Source organism: Hemitrygon akajei, chromosome 11, assembly GCF_048418815.1.
Source record: "Hemitrygon akajei chromosome 11, sHemAka1.3, whole genome shotgun sequence".
Lineage (NCBI taxonomy): Eukaryota > Metazoa > Chordata > Chondrichthyes > Myliobatiformes > Dasyatidae > Hemitrygon > Hemitrygon akajei.
In genome coordinates, this window is record NC_133134.1 from 105,957,703 (window position 1) to 105,972,704 (window position 15,002).

The 15,002-nt window shown below is 42.8% G+C and overlaps 1 protein-coding gene across 1 annotated transcript in view; it reads left to right on the forward strand.

Annotated features, from left to right (window-relative positions):
- The window catches only part of LOC140735884 (cadherin-22-like), a 1,045,938-nt gene that overhangs the window by 904,730 nt on the left and 126,206 nt on the right, over window positions 1-15,002 (forward strand). The window contains exon 9 of the mRNA XM_073061457.1: window positions 9,382-9,503. Within this exon, the coding sequence (XP_072917558.1) occupies window positions 9,382-9,503 (122 nt within the window). The remainder of the gene's footprint in view (window positions 1-9,381; window positions 9,504-15,002) is intronic.

Consider the following 15,002-nt stretch of genomic DNA (forward strand, 5'->3'; position numbering starts at 1 on the left):
AGCTAGGTTCCCAACTTCCTTTCAAGTCTGAAATTACAATCTTACAATTTCTGGCAATGCCCTTTAGACTCTGAACACTCACGACATAAAAAAAATATTGCCCTCAAGTTTGGTTCTTTAGTAATTCAGTTTTATTCCATTGAAGAGCAAAAGGATAGCAAGAGACAAAACTGGTCCCTTGGCAGATCAGAGGGATGGAACTGAACAAAATAGGGGAGATCTCAAATGGCTTTTTCCAAGTGTATTTACTCGGGAGATGGACAGAAGTGAGGTTAAGTAGCAGAGAGGTTATGGATCCCACACAAATTTCAGACGAGGAGGAAGAGGAGGAGAAACCTCTCTGGGGCCAACCAAAGCTGCACTTTTCTTTTCAAAATGTGTGTTTTTATTAATGTAAAACTATACTGAACCCCAAGGATAACAGGTACAGCAGATCTACTATATCAGTGATCTATTTGCTGTTTGGAGCATCCGGCCGGGGTTTTGAAGGAGTCGATGGAGGAGTCAGAGAGGAGAAGTCAGCGCTTGGGTCGGAGAAGGAGAAGCTGGTGGACAGGCTGAAGAAGGAGATGCTGGAGGTCGGGTGGGAGACAGTTTGGAGGAGTGGACCTGTGTGCAGACTGTGCTGCTGCCTGCTCGGAGGCAGCACAGTTGTTGCGCGAAGGCAGCGTACAAAATAACCATGAGTGACTGGGCATTTCTCTTGTGATCGCAATGTCTCTGTTGGACATTGATATTGTAAGGTGCTGCAGGCCAGTTTCCCTTGTTTGGTGGTGAGTCAGGAGATGAGGCAGTGACATGGCCTCAGTTGTAGCGACGACTAGGCCTCAAGTCATGGGCTTGCCTGCTCCTGCCGTCCAGGTGAGAAGACTCTGGAGGTGGTGTAGCACGGCGTCCATGTTCACCAATCTGCATGTCGCTCAGGGACTTGGACTATACATGTGCTTCCTTTCATAACGATGTGTGTTTTTATTTCTCTTTCACTCTTCTGAATGCATGTTATGCCCCTTGGCCCTAGAGGAATGCTGTGTCATTCAATGGTATCCATGAATGGTTTTGAATGATAATTAAATGTGATTTGATTTTAATTTGAGTTTGCTGTTTTAAGGCAAATTAGGGTGGATAAAACACCAGTACATAACAAGGTGTTGCCTCGGGCCCTGTGGGAGGCTAGTGCAGAAATTGCAAGGGCCCTAGCAGAGAGTTGTAAAACATCCTTAACTACAGATGATGTGCCAGAGGATTGGATGATAGCTAATGTTGCCCTGTTGTACCAAAAAGGCTCTAAGAATAAGCCAGGAAATTATAGGCCGGTGAGCCTGTTATCAGTAGTGGAAAAGTTATTGGAAGGTGTTCTAAGGGACAGATATATAAGTATTTGAATAGACCCGGACTGATTAAGGATAGTCAACATAGACTTGTGCATGTTACATTCATGTCCAACCAACCTTACAAAGCTTTTTGAGGAATTTATCAGGAAAGTTGATGAAGACAAGGCAGTGGATCTTGTCCACATGACTTTAGCAAGGCCTTTGATGTGGCAGGTTCATCAAGAAAGTTCAGTCACTTGGCATTCAAGATGAGCTAGTAAATTGGATTATGTATTTATTTGCGGGAGAAGCCTGAGAGTGGTAGCACATGGGTGCCTCTCCAATTGGAGGCCTGTGATTACTGGAGTCCCACAGGGATTGTTCTGGATCCGTTGTAGTTTGTTATCTATGTCAATGATCTGGATGATAATAAGGAAAATCGGATGACACCAAGATTGGGGGTTGTAGTGGACAACAAAGAGGACTATCAAAGCTTACAGTGAGATCTGGACCAGTTGGAAAAGTATCAGATGGAATTTAATACAGACAAGTGTGAGCTGTTGCACTTTGGGAAGACCAACCAGGGTATGTGAGGAGTGTCGTAGAAATCCATAATTCCTTTAAAGTTGTGTCATAGGTAGATAGGGTTGTAAAGAAAGCTCTTGGTACATTGGCCTTCATAAATCAATACATCAAGTACAAGAGTTGGGATGTTGTGATGAAATTGTATAAGACATTGTTGAGGCATAATTTGGAGTATTGTGTGTGCAGTTAAGGTCACCCACCTTCAGGAAAGATGTAAATAAGATTGAAAGCATGCAGAGAAAATTTACAAGGATGTTGTTGGACTTTAGGATCCGAGTTATAGGGAGAGGTTGAATAGGTTAGGACTTTATTCCCTGGAGCATAGGAGAATAAGGGAAGATCTTACAGAGCTATAGAAATTATGAGGGGTATGGATAAGATAAATGCAAGTGGGTTTGGTGAAACTAGAACTAGAAGTCATAGGTTATGTTTGAAAGGGGAAACATTTAACAGAAACACTCAAAGGGTGGGTGAGTGTGTGGAATGAGCTTCCAAAAGAAATGGTGGACACAAGTTCAATCTCAACACTTAAGGAACATTTAGATAGGTACTTGGATGGGAAGGATATCAAGGGCTATGGTCTGGGTGCAGGTCAATTGGACTAGGAAACAATTAATGGTTTAGGATGGACAAAATGGTCCACAGGGCCAATTTCTGTGCTGTAGTGTTCGATGCTTCTATGACTCTATGCCCCTGATTCTTAAGCACTCTAACAATGGGAATGACTTTTCTTTGACCATTCTGACTAGGACTTAATAAGTTTTAAATTTCTCCTTTAGATTTCTTCACAATCTCCTTCTCAACTTTCTCAAGTTGACAGATCCAAGGCCACTTATACATGGAATTATTTAGATACTTCTGTCCTGCACCATCACCCAAGCCTTCCCATCTTTCCTCAAGTATGGTGCTCCGAGTTGGGCAGCATATTCCAGTCGAGACCGATCTGTGTTTATAAACACTTTGCATGCCTTTAAGCTTCTATTGACAAAACCAAAGATGGCAACTTTGTATTTTTCTATTTTCTTCGTTGTTGCCTGTCTTGCTAAAGTCATAAATTATGTCTGTCTTTTTTTAATGTTTCCAACTGTTCTAATACTCTCAATGAACTGTGTTCTGATACCCCAAACCTTCCCGTCTATCTCCTTTAGTTTCTTCTCATCAAAATGTAACACTTTTCCTTTCCATGCCCTTACGTCTACCAGCCACTGAACCACCTATTTCACCAGAACGTTGTTATCGCATTGAAAAAGAAAGAGAACACTGGAAGAGTTCAAAGGATCGAGCATCATATGTGGAGACAAACACTTATGGAGCTATTCCAGTATTCTCTCTTTTTTGTTCTAGACCTCAGCATCTGCAGTCTCTTTTAACTTTATCTCTTTAAAGTCTATTACTAGCCCCTCTACCATTGCACTGTGCCTCCGTCACCTGTAAATGTGGGACTTGCCAAGCCCAAACTGGTATTGGAATTGGTTTATTAGTGTCATGTGTACCAATTTACAGTGAAAAGCTTGTCTTACATACTGCCTGTACAGATCAAAACACTACACAGTATATTGAGATAGAATAAGGCAAAACAAGAGTGATGCAGGATAAAGTGTAAAAGTTCCCAGAAAATTGCAGTGATGGAAACCGATAAAGTGCAAAATCATAACCCGGTGGATTGTGAGGCCAAGAGTCCATTTTATCATCCAAGAGATACATTAAAGAGCCTGAAAGTGGAGGGATAGGGGCCGTCTTTGAAGCTGGTGATATGCGATTTCAGGCCCAGTGGGAGAGGGGATATAAGAGAATGTTCATGGTGAGTGGGTCCTTTTATTATACTGGCTGCTTTACTGAGGCAGCGAGAAAAGTAGACAAGCTGCACGGAGGGGAGGCTGGTTCCTGTGCTGTGTCCACAACTCTCTGCAGCGTCTCACCGTCACAAGCCAAGCATTTATGCATCCAGAGAGAATATTTTCTATGGCACATTGGTAAGGGTCAACAGGGATATGCCAAATTTCTTTTGCCTCCTGAGGAAGTAGATGCATTGGTGAGCTTTCTTTGTCGTGATATCAGTGTAGTTGGACCAGAAAGGCTAGCAGTGATGTTCACTCCTGGGAACTTGAAGCTCTCAACCCACTCAACCTCAACATTGTTGACCATCTACACCACCCACACTACCCTCCCCCTTTTCTGAAGTCCATAAGCAGCTCTTTGTTTTGTTGACATCGAAGGAAAGATTTTTGACCTGATACCACATCACTGGGCTCTCTATCTTTTTTCTTTACTCCAACTCATCATTTTTGAAATGCAGCCCACTACAGTGGTATCATCATGGCCATGCAAATTTTATTAGTAAGGGAAGCAAAGGAGGAACATTTATCATTAACGATACCTGGGCAACTCAAAAATAAATGGTATAGAGAGAGGATGGTGGCCAGACTGTGCACAATGACTATCCAGTCAACAGCCTAAAACAAACAAACCTTCCCTTAATAATAAAATTTGCACGGCCTGTGTAAAGACATGCATATGAGACTAGGGTTGACGATGCAGTGCAAGAGGAACTGGATGTTTGACTGGAATCTAATAGGGAGGAGGATCTGTTAGCATTGGAGCAACGATGGTGGCGAGAAGCAATGAGAATCTATCAACAACACCACCTGCAGCAAACCAGCTTACAACATAGAGACACTTCCAGGCATTTAGAAAGTGATGGCCTCCTTCAAAAGTGGAGAGCAGCACTAAATGATGGGGATTGACATGCTTTGCAGCAAGGATTTTATCATTTAAAGAGGAGCTGTACAAATGTCCATTGTATCTTTTCAAATGTCCATCTTCTTTAAGCCTCATTCATCAGCCACTCAGAAGCAGTCAGAGGAACCCTTATTATTAAACCTCTGATCTCCATCATATTCAATTTCCTCAGCATCAATAGGGACAACCCATACCTCCTCTGCTACCACTTCAACATGAAATGCTGCATGACTTTGAAAAGTGCAAGACAGCATGGCTCAGTGGACCTGAAGATTATGGTTGATTTTATCATATCCTTCACACATTCCCACAGAATAACCTCTCATTCCCTTGGTTGTCAGTAATCTGCCTCAGAGAAGTTTCTGTTTGTGCAAGATTTCCAGTAAGAATGCTCCTCTGAACAAGGAGGTTTTACCTCAGACAAACCTGTATCTTGAGACATAGAACATAGAACATAGAATCGTACAGCACATTACAGGCCCTTCGGCCCACAATGTTGTGCTGACCCTCAAACCCTGCCTCCCATATAACCCCCCACCTTAAATTCCTCCATGTACCTGTCTAGTAGTCTCTTAAACTTCACTAGTGCATCTGCCTCCACCACTGACTCAGGCAGTGCATTCCACACACCAACCACTCTCGGAGTGAAAAAACTTCCTCTAATATCCCTCTTGAACTTCCCATCCCTTACCTTAAAGCCATGTCCTCTTGTACTGAGCAGTGGTGCCCTGGGGAAGAGGCGCTGGCTATCCTCTCTATCTATTCCTCTTAATATCTTGCACACCTCTATCATGTCTCCTCTCATCATCCTTCTCTCCAAAGAGTAAAGCCCTAGCTCCCTTAATCTCAGATCATAATCCATACTCTCTAAACCAGGCAGCATCCTGATATATCTCCTCTGTACCCTTTCCAATGCTTCCACATCCTTCCTATACTGAGGTGACCAGAACTGGACACAGTACTCCAAGTGTGGCCTAACCAGAGTTTTATAGAGCTGCATCATTACATCGCGTCTCTTAAACTCTATCCTTCGACTTATGAAAGCTAACACCCCATAAGCTTTCTTAACTACCCTATCTACCTGTGAGGCAACTGTCGGGGATCTGTGGACATGTACCCCCAGATCCCTCTGCTCCTCCACACTACCAAGTATCCTGCCATTTACATTGTACTCTGCCTTGGAGTTTTTCCTTCCAAAATGTACCACCTCACATTTCTCTGGGTTGAACTCCATCTGCCACTTCTCAGCCCACTTCTGCATCCTATCAATGTCTCTCTGCAATCTTCAACAATCTTCTACACTATCTACAACACCACCAACATTTGTGTCGTCTGCAAACTTGCCAACCCACCCTTCTACCCCCACATCCAGGTCGTTAATAAAAATCACAAAAAGTAGAGGTCCCAGAACTGATCCTTGTGGGACACCACTAGTCACAACCCTCCAATCTGAATGTACTCCCTCCACTATGACCTTCTGCCTTCTGCAGGCAAGCCAATTCTGAATCCACCTGGCCAAACTTCCCTGGATCCCATGCCTTCTGACTTTCTGAATAAGCCTACCATTTGGAACCTTGACAAATGCTTTACTAAAATCCATGTAGATCACATCCACTGCACTACCCTCATCTATATGCCTGGTCACCTCCTCAAAAAACTCTATCAGGCTTGTTAGACACGATCTGCCCTTCACAAAGCCATGCTGACTGTCCCTGATCAGACCATGATTCTCTAAATGCCCATAGATCCTATCTGTAAGAATCTTTTCCAACAGTTTTCCCACCACAGACATAAGGCTCACTAGTCTATAATTACCCGGACTATCCCTACTACCTTTTTTGAACACGGTGACAACATTCGCCTCCCTCCAATCCTCCGGTACCATTCCCGTGGACAACAAGGACATAAAGATCCTAGCCAGAGTCTCAACAATCTCTTCCCTTGCCTCGTGGAGCAGTCTGGGGAATATTCCATCAGGCCCCGGGGACTTAACCGTCCTAATATATTTTAACAACTCCAACACCTCCTCTCCCTTAATATCAACATGCTCCAGAACATCAACTTCACTCATATTGTCCTTACTATCATCAATTTCCCTCTCATTAGTGAATACCAAAGAGAAGTATTCATTGAGGACCTCGCTCACTTCCACAGCCTCCAGGCACATCTTCCCACCTTTATCTCTAATCGGTCCTACCTTCACTCCTGTCATCCTTTTGTTCTTCACGTAATTGAAGAATGCCTTGGGGTTTTTCCTTACCCTACTCGCCAAGGCCTTCTCATGCCCCCTTCTTGCTCTTCTCAGCCCCTTCCTTTCTTGCTACCCTATATTCCTCAATAGACTCGTCTGATCCTTGCTTTCTAAACCTCATGTATGCTAACTTCTTCCACCTGACTAGATTTTCCACTTAACTTGTCACCCATTGTTCCTTCACCCTACCATTCTTTATCTTCCTCACCGGGACAAATTTATCCCTAACATCTTGCAAGAGATCCTTAAACATCGACCACATGTCCATAGTACATTTTCCTGCCAAAACATCATCCCAATTCACACCCACTAGTTCTCGCCCTTTTGACTCATAATTTGCCCTTCCCCAATTAAAAATTTTCCTATCCTCTCTGATTCTATCCTTTTCTATAATAATGCTAAAGGCCAGGCAGCAGTGATCACTGTCTCCCAGATGCTCACCCACTGAGAGCTCTGTGACCTGACCCGGTTTGTTACCTAATACTAGATCTAGTATGGCATTCCACCTAGTTGGCCTGTCAACATACTGTGACAGGAATCCGTCCTGGACACACTTAACAATCTAAACCCTTGGAACTAATCACGTTTTCAATCAATCAAAGCCAATCAATATTGGGGAAGTTAAAGTCACCCATGATAACAACCCTGTTATTTTTGCACCTTTCCAAAATCTGCCTCTCAATCTGCTCCCAATACTCCCTTCCTGTTCCTGACTTCCACCCATACTGACTCAAAAGAGGATCCTGCTACATTACCCACCCTTTCTGTAGCTGTAATAGTATACCTGACCAGTAATGCCACCCCTCCTCCCCTTTTTCCCCCCTCTCTATCCCTTTTAAAGCACTGAAATCCAGTAATATTGAGAATCCATTCCTGCCCTGGTGCCAGCCACGTCTCTGTATTGCCACTGCATCATAATTCCATGTATGTATCCAAGCTCTCAGTTCATCACCTTTGTTCCTGATGCTTCTTGCATTGAAGTACATACACTTTAGCCCTTCTGCCTTACTACCTTTACACCCTTTATTCTGCTTCTCTTTCCTCAATGCCTGTCTGTATGTTAGATCTGGCTTTACTCCATGCACTTCTTTCACTGCTCTATTGCTCCGGGTCCCATCCCCCATGCAAATTAGTGACTTGTAGCTATAAATTCTACCACAAATGAGTGTGTGTGTGTGTGTGTGTGTGTGTGTGTGTGTGTGTGTGTGTGTGTGTGTGTGTGTGTGTGTGTGTGTGTGTGTGTGTGTGTGTGTGTGTGTGTGTGTGTGTGTGTGTGTGTGTGTGTGTGTGTGTGTATGATCCCTTATACGACCTTGTATAATGAAGGTGTTAAGGCAGAAGTAATGAGTTCCTTTTACATTTGCTAATCCAAATTTCCCTTCTCACTTTGGCTAAAAAAGCAAGAAAATTATACATTTATGTGTGAAACATGACTTGTAGAGATAAATTCTTTTGCCTAACAACCACTGGATTGGTGAAACTATCTCCTTATTTTCTCTCATAGTCCCCAGATATTGGAGCCATGTTTACCAACTTAGTGCCTCGTATGCTCCTGATTACAAGAATTGCTTCTGCCATCTCTGTACCCCTGCAACTGCCAAAGCATGATGTGAGCCACTTCGGCTATAATCCAGATCCCTGTTCCTGGGCCAATCTGTGGGGATAGAGAGGTGCAGCAAAAAAACAGGCCCTCCATCCCATTGAGTCCATGCCAAGCATTGATTATCCATTTACACTGATCACCTTTTTTTAATTCTCCCCACTTCTTCATTATCTCCTCCTAGATTCTAACACTCATCCGCACAATAGCAACAGTTTACAACAGCCAATTAAGCCACCAACCCTCACATTTTTGGAATGTGGGAGGAATCCGGAACATTTGGAGTAAACCCACACACTCAGAGGGAGAACATGCAAACTCCACACAGACAGAACCTGAGGTCAGGATTGAACCTGGGTCAATGTCTCTGTGAGGCAGTGGCTCTGCTAGCTGTACTACAGTGTGACTGTGCCATCCCAGTGTTGATACAGTGATGAAATTATAGCCAGGAATGTATGAAGTCCAGCTCGGCACCAGAGCTTTCTGTTCTTTTCTTTTTATGCATCTTTACAGTACGATGTTACTTGAGTTAATTTAGTTATTATAAGATGATCTGTGGGAATCAGAAAAAATGGATTCAGTTTAATTGACAAAGAAATCAAGGAGGTATAAATGTAAATTGTAATGTGAATTTGCTGTGTAATATAACCATTGCCTCCACAACCAGAGAACACCTCCAGTAGACTATACACAGGTGATTAACCTAGCACACAGTCAGTGCTGACACTGTTGGCACAAAAAAAGTCTCTCATGCATATCCAAACATAATATCTTTTATAAGATGCTTGGAGCTGTGAGTATGGGCTTGGCATGCTGTCTTCTCTCTGGATTGTTCCTCCTGTTTGTTAACATCTAATTAGTCATTCACTCTTTCCAAAATCATGTGTTTACTGCAGAAAACCATGCACAAGTGAGCAAGGCCTCCCTCAGTGTCAGGATCCTGGACGTCAATGACAACGCTCCAGAACTTTCTATGCCATTCGAAACTGCTATCTGTGAAGATGCCAAACCGGGTCAGGTAACAGATGCAATATTTATTGGATTTCTGTGTTAATGTAATTTGCTAAATCTGTTCCCGGAGCATGCAAATTCAATTTGTTGATGTAAGTCAGAGCTTGCCCTCATTAGGCAAAGATACCAATATTGATTTCAATAAATAGCAAGTCAATAGGTCCCAAAGGTAATACCCCTTTGACTGTGTCATGATATTGCAACTTGCTTTGAGTTCCAAGGTTGCTATGCCGACTGAAGTTTTCTGGAATACCAGATTGACTATCACATGGGTATGATGAGCTAGAAGAATAATTCAAACAAAATGAATGGTTTGTCCTGGTGTCTACAGTAAATATCCACCAAATGCTGGCCTGTTTATCTTTCTGACTATGGAAATTCAAAGCCTTCTGTTGACATCTCTATGAGATAGCTAACTATAAAACTGCATGTGAAACGACCGAGTATGAAAGAGAAAGAGATGCCATTTTATTTAAAATGTAACAATTGTTAACAAGAGAGAGATCTCTTACAAGTATGATGCACACAATATACAGAATAAGGAAGATGAATTGTTGCACTGTTAGAGATTGGTAGGTATGATACAGTGGCTGAGTTAAGTCACAGCTGGAAGCTTAGCATCTAAGGATACACATCATAGCAAAAGGACAGGAAAGTAGGCTGAGGGGTTGGTTGACTCTTTTGGTAAAAAATGAAATTAAGCCCTTAGAAAAAATTGACATAGGATCAGATAATCCTTGTGGGTCGAGGTAAGATACAGCAAGGGTTAAAAAGACCCAGATGGTCATTATATACAGGCCTCTGAATAGTAGACAGGACGTTGGGTACAAATTACAACGGGAGATAGCAAAGGCTTGTGAAAAGGACAATGTTACAATAGTCATGGCGATAGCAATATGCAGGTAGATTGGTTTGATACTGGATCCCAAGAGAAGAGTAAATGAGAGGTAGGAGTGGATATCGGACACTGAAAAATGATGCTGGAGAAGTGACATAGCTGTATTTCTAAGGAGAAGGTGTTTGGAAGCTGAAAGATCTGAAGGTTGATAAGTCACCTGAATGTGGAGGACTCTTTCCAAGGGTCTTGAAAGAGGAAGTTGAAGAGATTGTGGGTGCACTAGTAGTGATACTTCCATATCCCAGAAGAGCTACAATGGTTGCGTCTGTACCGAACATGCACAGACTCTTTTTTCTTGTCATTATTCCCTAAACAATACAGTATAACAACTATTCACATAGCATTTACATTGTATTAGGTATTATAAATAATCTAGAAATGATTTAAAGTATACAAGAGGATGTGCGTAGGTTATATACAAATACTACACCATTTTATATAAGGGACTTGAGCATCCGTGGATTTTAGTAACTGCAGGGGGTCCTGGAACCAATCCCCCGTGGATACCGAGGGGCGACTATACATGACCAAACACTTTGATGGAAGGAATAAATACGTGGACTATTTTCTTATCTAAACGGAGAGAAAATTCTGAAATCGGAAGTGCAAACGAACCTGGGAGTCCCAGTGCAAGATTTTCTAAAGGATAACTTACAGGTTGAATCAGTGGAAAGAAAGGCAAATGTAATCTTAGCATTCATTTTGAGAGAAATAAAATCTAATAGTAAGGATGTAATGCTGAAGTTTTATAAGGCAATGGTCAGACCACACTTGGACTATTTTGAACAGTTTTGGATCCCTTATCTCTGAAAGAATATGTTGGTATTGGAGAAGGTCCAGAGGATGGTCCCAACAATGACCTCGAGAATAACAGCGTTAACGTATGAGGAACGTTTGATGGCTCTGGACCTGTACTCACTGGAGCTTAGAAGAATGAGAGGAGAATATTGGAAAGCCTAGATAAAGTGGATTTGAAGAGGATGTTTTGTACAGTGGGGGAGTCTAGGACTAGAGGGCACAGCCGCAGAATAGAAGGACGTCCCTTTAGAACAGAGATGAGGAGGAATTTCTTCAGCCAGAGCTGGTGAGTCTGTAGAATTCATTGCCACAGATGGCTGTGGAGGCTAAGTCATTGGGTATATTTAAAGCAGAGGCTGATAGTTTCTTAATCTGTAAGGGTGTCAAAGGTTATGGGGAGAGAATAGGATTGAGCGGGTTAATAAATCAGCCATGATGGAATGGCGGTGAAGACTCAATAGGCTGCATGGCCTATTTCTGCTCAAGGCTTATGGTCTTAGTGTTTTCACAGGAGTGGACAACTTTAAATGTTTTGCATATTTCCATTTCTATGGAATAGGTTGGATATCCGGTACTCATTGGAAGAGTGTTGCTGTTAATGCAATTAACCACTTTGGTTGCTAAATATTTATCATTGGTTACAAGTAAGATCTTGCTAATGGAGATTGAGAACTGTGAGTGGGCAGCAATCCCACTCTCTATGCTAAGCTTTGCTCTATGCTCATTTGTTGGAGCAGTCCACAATCCCTTGCTTTTGACCCATTCCCCAGAACTGATTGGTGACTCACTTACAGTGCTGGGAAAACTGCCTGTTCCTGGAGCTGCTGACAGTGAGGGAAGTTCACAATCCCGGTGACGACTGGATCTAACTGAAAAAAAACACTATGATGAATAATTAAGCAAGTGGGCATCTATTCCATCTGCTCTAAATAGTAGAAACGATTTCAATTGTTTCTTTATCTTGCCTAAACCTTGCTGTAGACCTAACTCCTAACACCTCCATGTTCACTTCCTTTATGAGGATTTAGTTTCAGCTTTCAAATTAGAGCATAGACCATACATAGAGCACAGAGTACAGGAGCAGGCCTTCCAGCCAACAGTTTGTGTCAAACTAATTATATTATCAGCCAAATATCCAACCCAATTAACAATTCTGCCTACATAATGTCCATATCCATCCTTTTCCTGCACATTCATGTGACAACCTAAGATCTTCTATCATATTTGTCTTCACTGCAACCCCTGGCAGTACATTCCAGGCACCAACCCACCTCTGCATACAAAATCTTTACCTTAAAAGCATCCTCTCTGGTATTAGACAACTTGATCCTGAGGAAAAGATACAGCTTGCCCAATCTGTCTAATCTCTCTCACAATTTTATGAACTACTATCAGTTCTCTGCTCACAAGTAAAGGATCTGATTAAACTGCAAGGATATCTTGCTACAATTATGCTAAGCTTTGCTGAGACCACACATACAGTGCTGGGTGCATTTTAAGACTCCTTGCTTAAGAAAGGGCAAGTGGACTAGATTAGAAAAGCCAGGATATACTGATGAGGGTTTATAAGGCATTTTTCAGATCGTATTTGGAATTCTGTGAACAACTTTGGGCCTGCTATCTAATGAAGATTGCTGGCCTGGGATAACGTCCAGAAGAGGTTTTGTTCCTGAGTTCATATCTAATGAACTCAAAGATAAAAGGCTTAACATATGAGGAGTGTTTGACAACTTTGGGCCTCTACTCAATGGAGTTCAGATGAACAAGTGGGATCTCACTGAAACCTCTGGTTACAGAGAGGCCTGCATAGAATGAACATGAAGAGGATGTTTCCATTTCTAGGAGAGTCTGGGATCCCAAGACACAGCCTCAGAATAAAGGGAAGTCCCATGAAAAGTGAGATGCAGAGGAATTTCAATCAGAGAGTCGATAGAACTTGTGTCCACAGAGGTCTGTGGAGGCCATGTCATTGGGTGTACTCCAGGCATGAATTGATAGGTTCTTGATTGGAAGGGAGTGAAGGGTTACAGGAAGAAGGTTGGAAAATGGGATTGAAAAATTGATTATCCATGATTGAATGGTGGAGCAGCCTTGAAGGGTTGAATTACCTATTTCTGCTTCTATAACTCATAGTTTATAGGATACACTTGCTGTAGTGAAGGTTTACCAGTGATTCTTGGCAAGTCGGGATTGCAGCATGAAAAGAGATTGGGTCAACTGTGCATTTTTCTCAAGATTTCAGAGGAGATTCCTTTAAAACTTATACATAGTCTCACAGGGATTGACAGACTGGGGGGAGGGGGATGTTTCCCATGCCTGAGTGCGGAGGGTGAGCATGTTGAGTGAAGGGCTACCATCTCAGCTTCACAGGGCAAGAAGGTGCATGATGCAGTGTTGCAGCCTCACAGATCCAGGGATCCAGGTCTGAGCGTGAGTCTGAGGGTGGTCGCATTCTCCTTGTGACTTTTCTTCAGGTGCGTCAGCTTACTTCCAATCCCCAGTTAAGTTGGTTAGTAAGTTAACTGGGCACTGTAAATTGTCCCTACTGGGTTGGAGACAGGTAGAATCTGGAGTGGTTCTGGAGAATATAGACAGTTAGAAAGGTGGGATGAAGGCAGGATGAGAGTAAGTGGATGGTGAATGATGATGTGGACCCAGCTAGCTGAAGGACCTGTTTCCCAACTGCACCTTTCAATTACCCTATGACTCTTTAGGACTGAGGCAAGAAGAAATGTCTTCACTCAGAAGGTGGGGCAGATTCCAAATCACTGAAGAAGGAGGTAAATTTCTGGACACATAATACATCAAAGCAGAATGGTATTGAGATGGAGGTTCAGCTATGGTGGATGCTAGAGCACGTCAGAAGGACCCAATATCAAGATGCTGTTCTCTTTCTTATAACCTTGTGTCAAACTGGCACAAGGCTGCCCAATGAAGGAACATCTGACAAACTTATAGATTCTACACTCAAGCTCAAGCTGTTATTGATAATGAGGTTAGAAAAAGTTTTTAGATCGGTCCATCGTAGCCAGATTTATTGAGGTTCAATAGGTTCAGTAGGTACATTTAATGTAAGGGAAATGTATACAATATATATCTTGAATTTCTTTTTCTTCACATACATCCACAAAAACAGAGGAATGCCCCAAAGAATGAATGACAGTTAAACGTTAGAACCCAAAGTGCCCCCCAGCTCCCCCCTCCCATGCACAAGTGGCAGCAAGGCAATGGACCCCCACCCCCCCCCCCCACTGATCCTCACCAGCAAATAAACATCAGTGCCCTCCACTGGGTACTCAAGCGTGCAGCAAGCACCAATAAAGACGCAGACTTGTAGTACCCCGAAGACTACTCGTTCACCTGGTAATCTGACATACCACAGGCTCTCTCTCTCCCTAATAAGGGAAAAAGAGGTGACCGCATTTCACAACGTAAACCCCCGGCAGCTAACTCGCTGCTCCTGAAGTTCTGTGTTCTCCCACGATGCTTCAATCAGAGCCACCAGCCTAGAATCAGCACATCCGCAGAGCCATGAAAATCCGGCACCTTGAAGGTGCACTAGTCTTCCAGGCCGTATCCTTGGGGTGTCAGAAAATGGCCAGTCGTGAGGCCATAAGAGCAGGTCCCACTCCCGCAAAGAACCAAAGTCAGAGTGTGTCTCCAGATCAGGAAAAGGTAAGAAAGAGATATCAAAGATAGAAATAGAGCTGTTTCTGAAGATGCAAGCAAAGGAGTCGCTGTTTAGTGCCATCGTTACTTCGCTCCACCCCTTCCTTTGGTGGTGTTTTGATAATTGTTTCTTACAACACT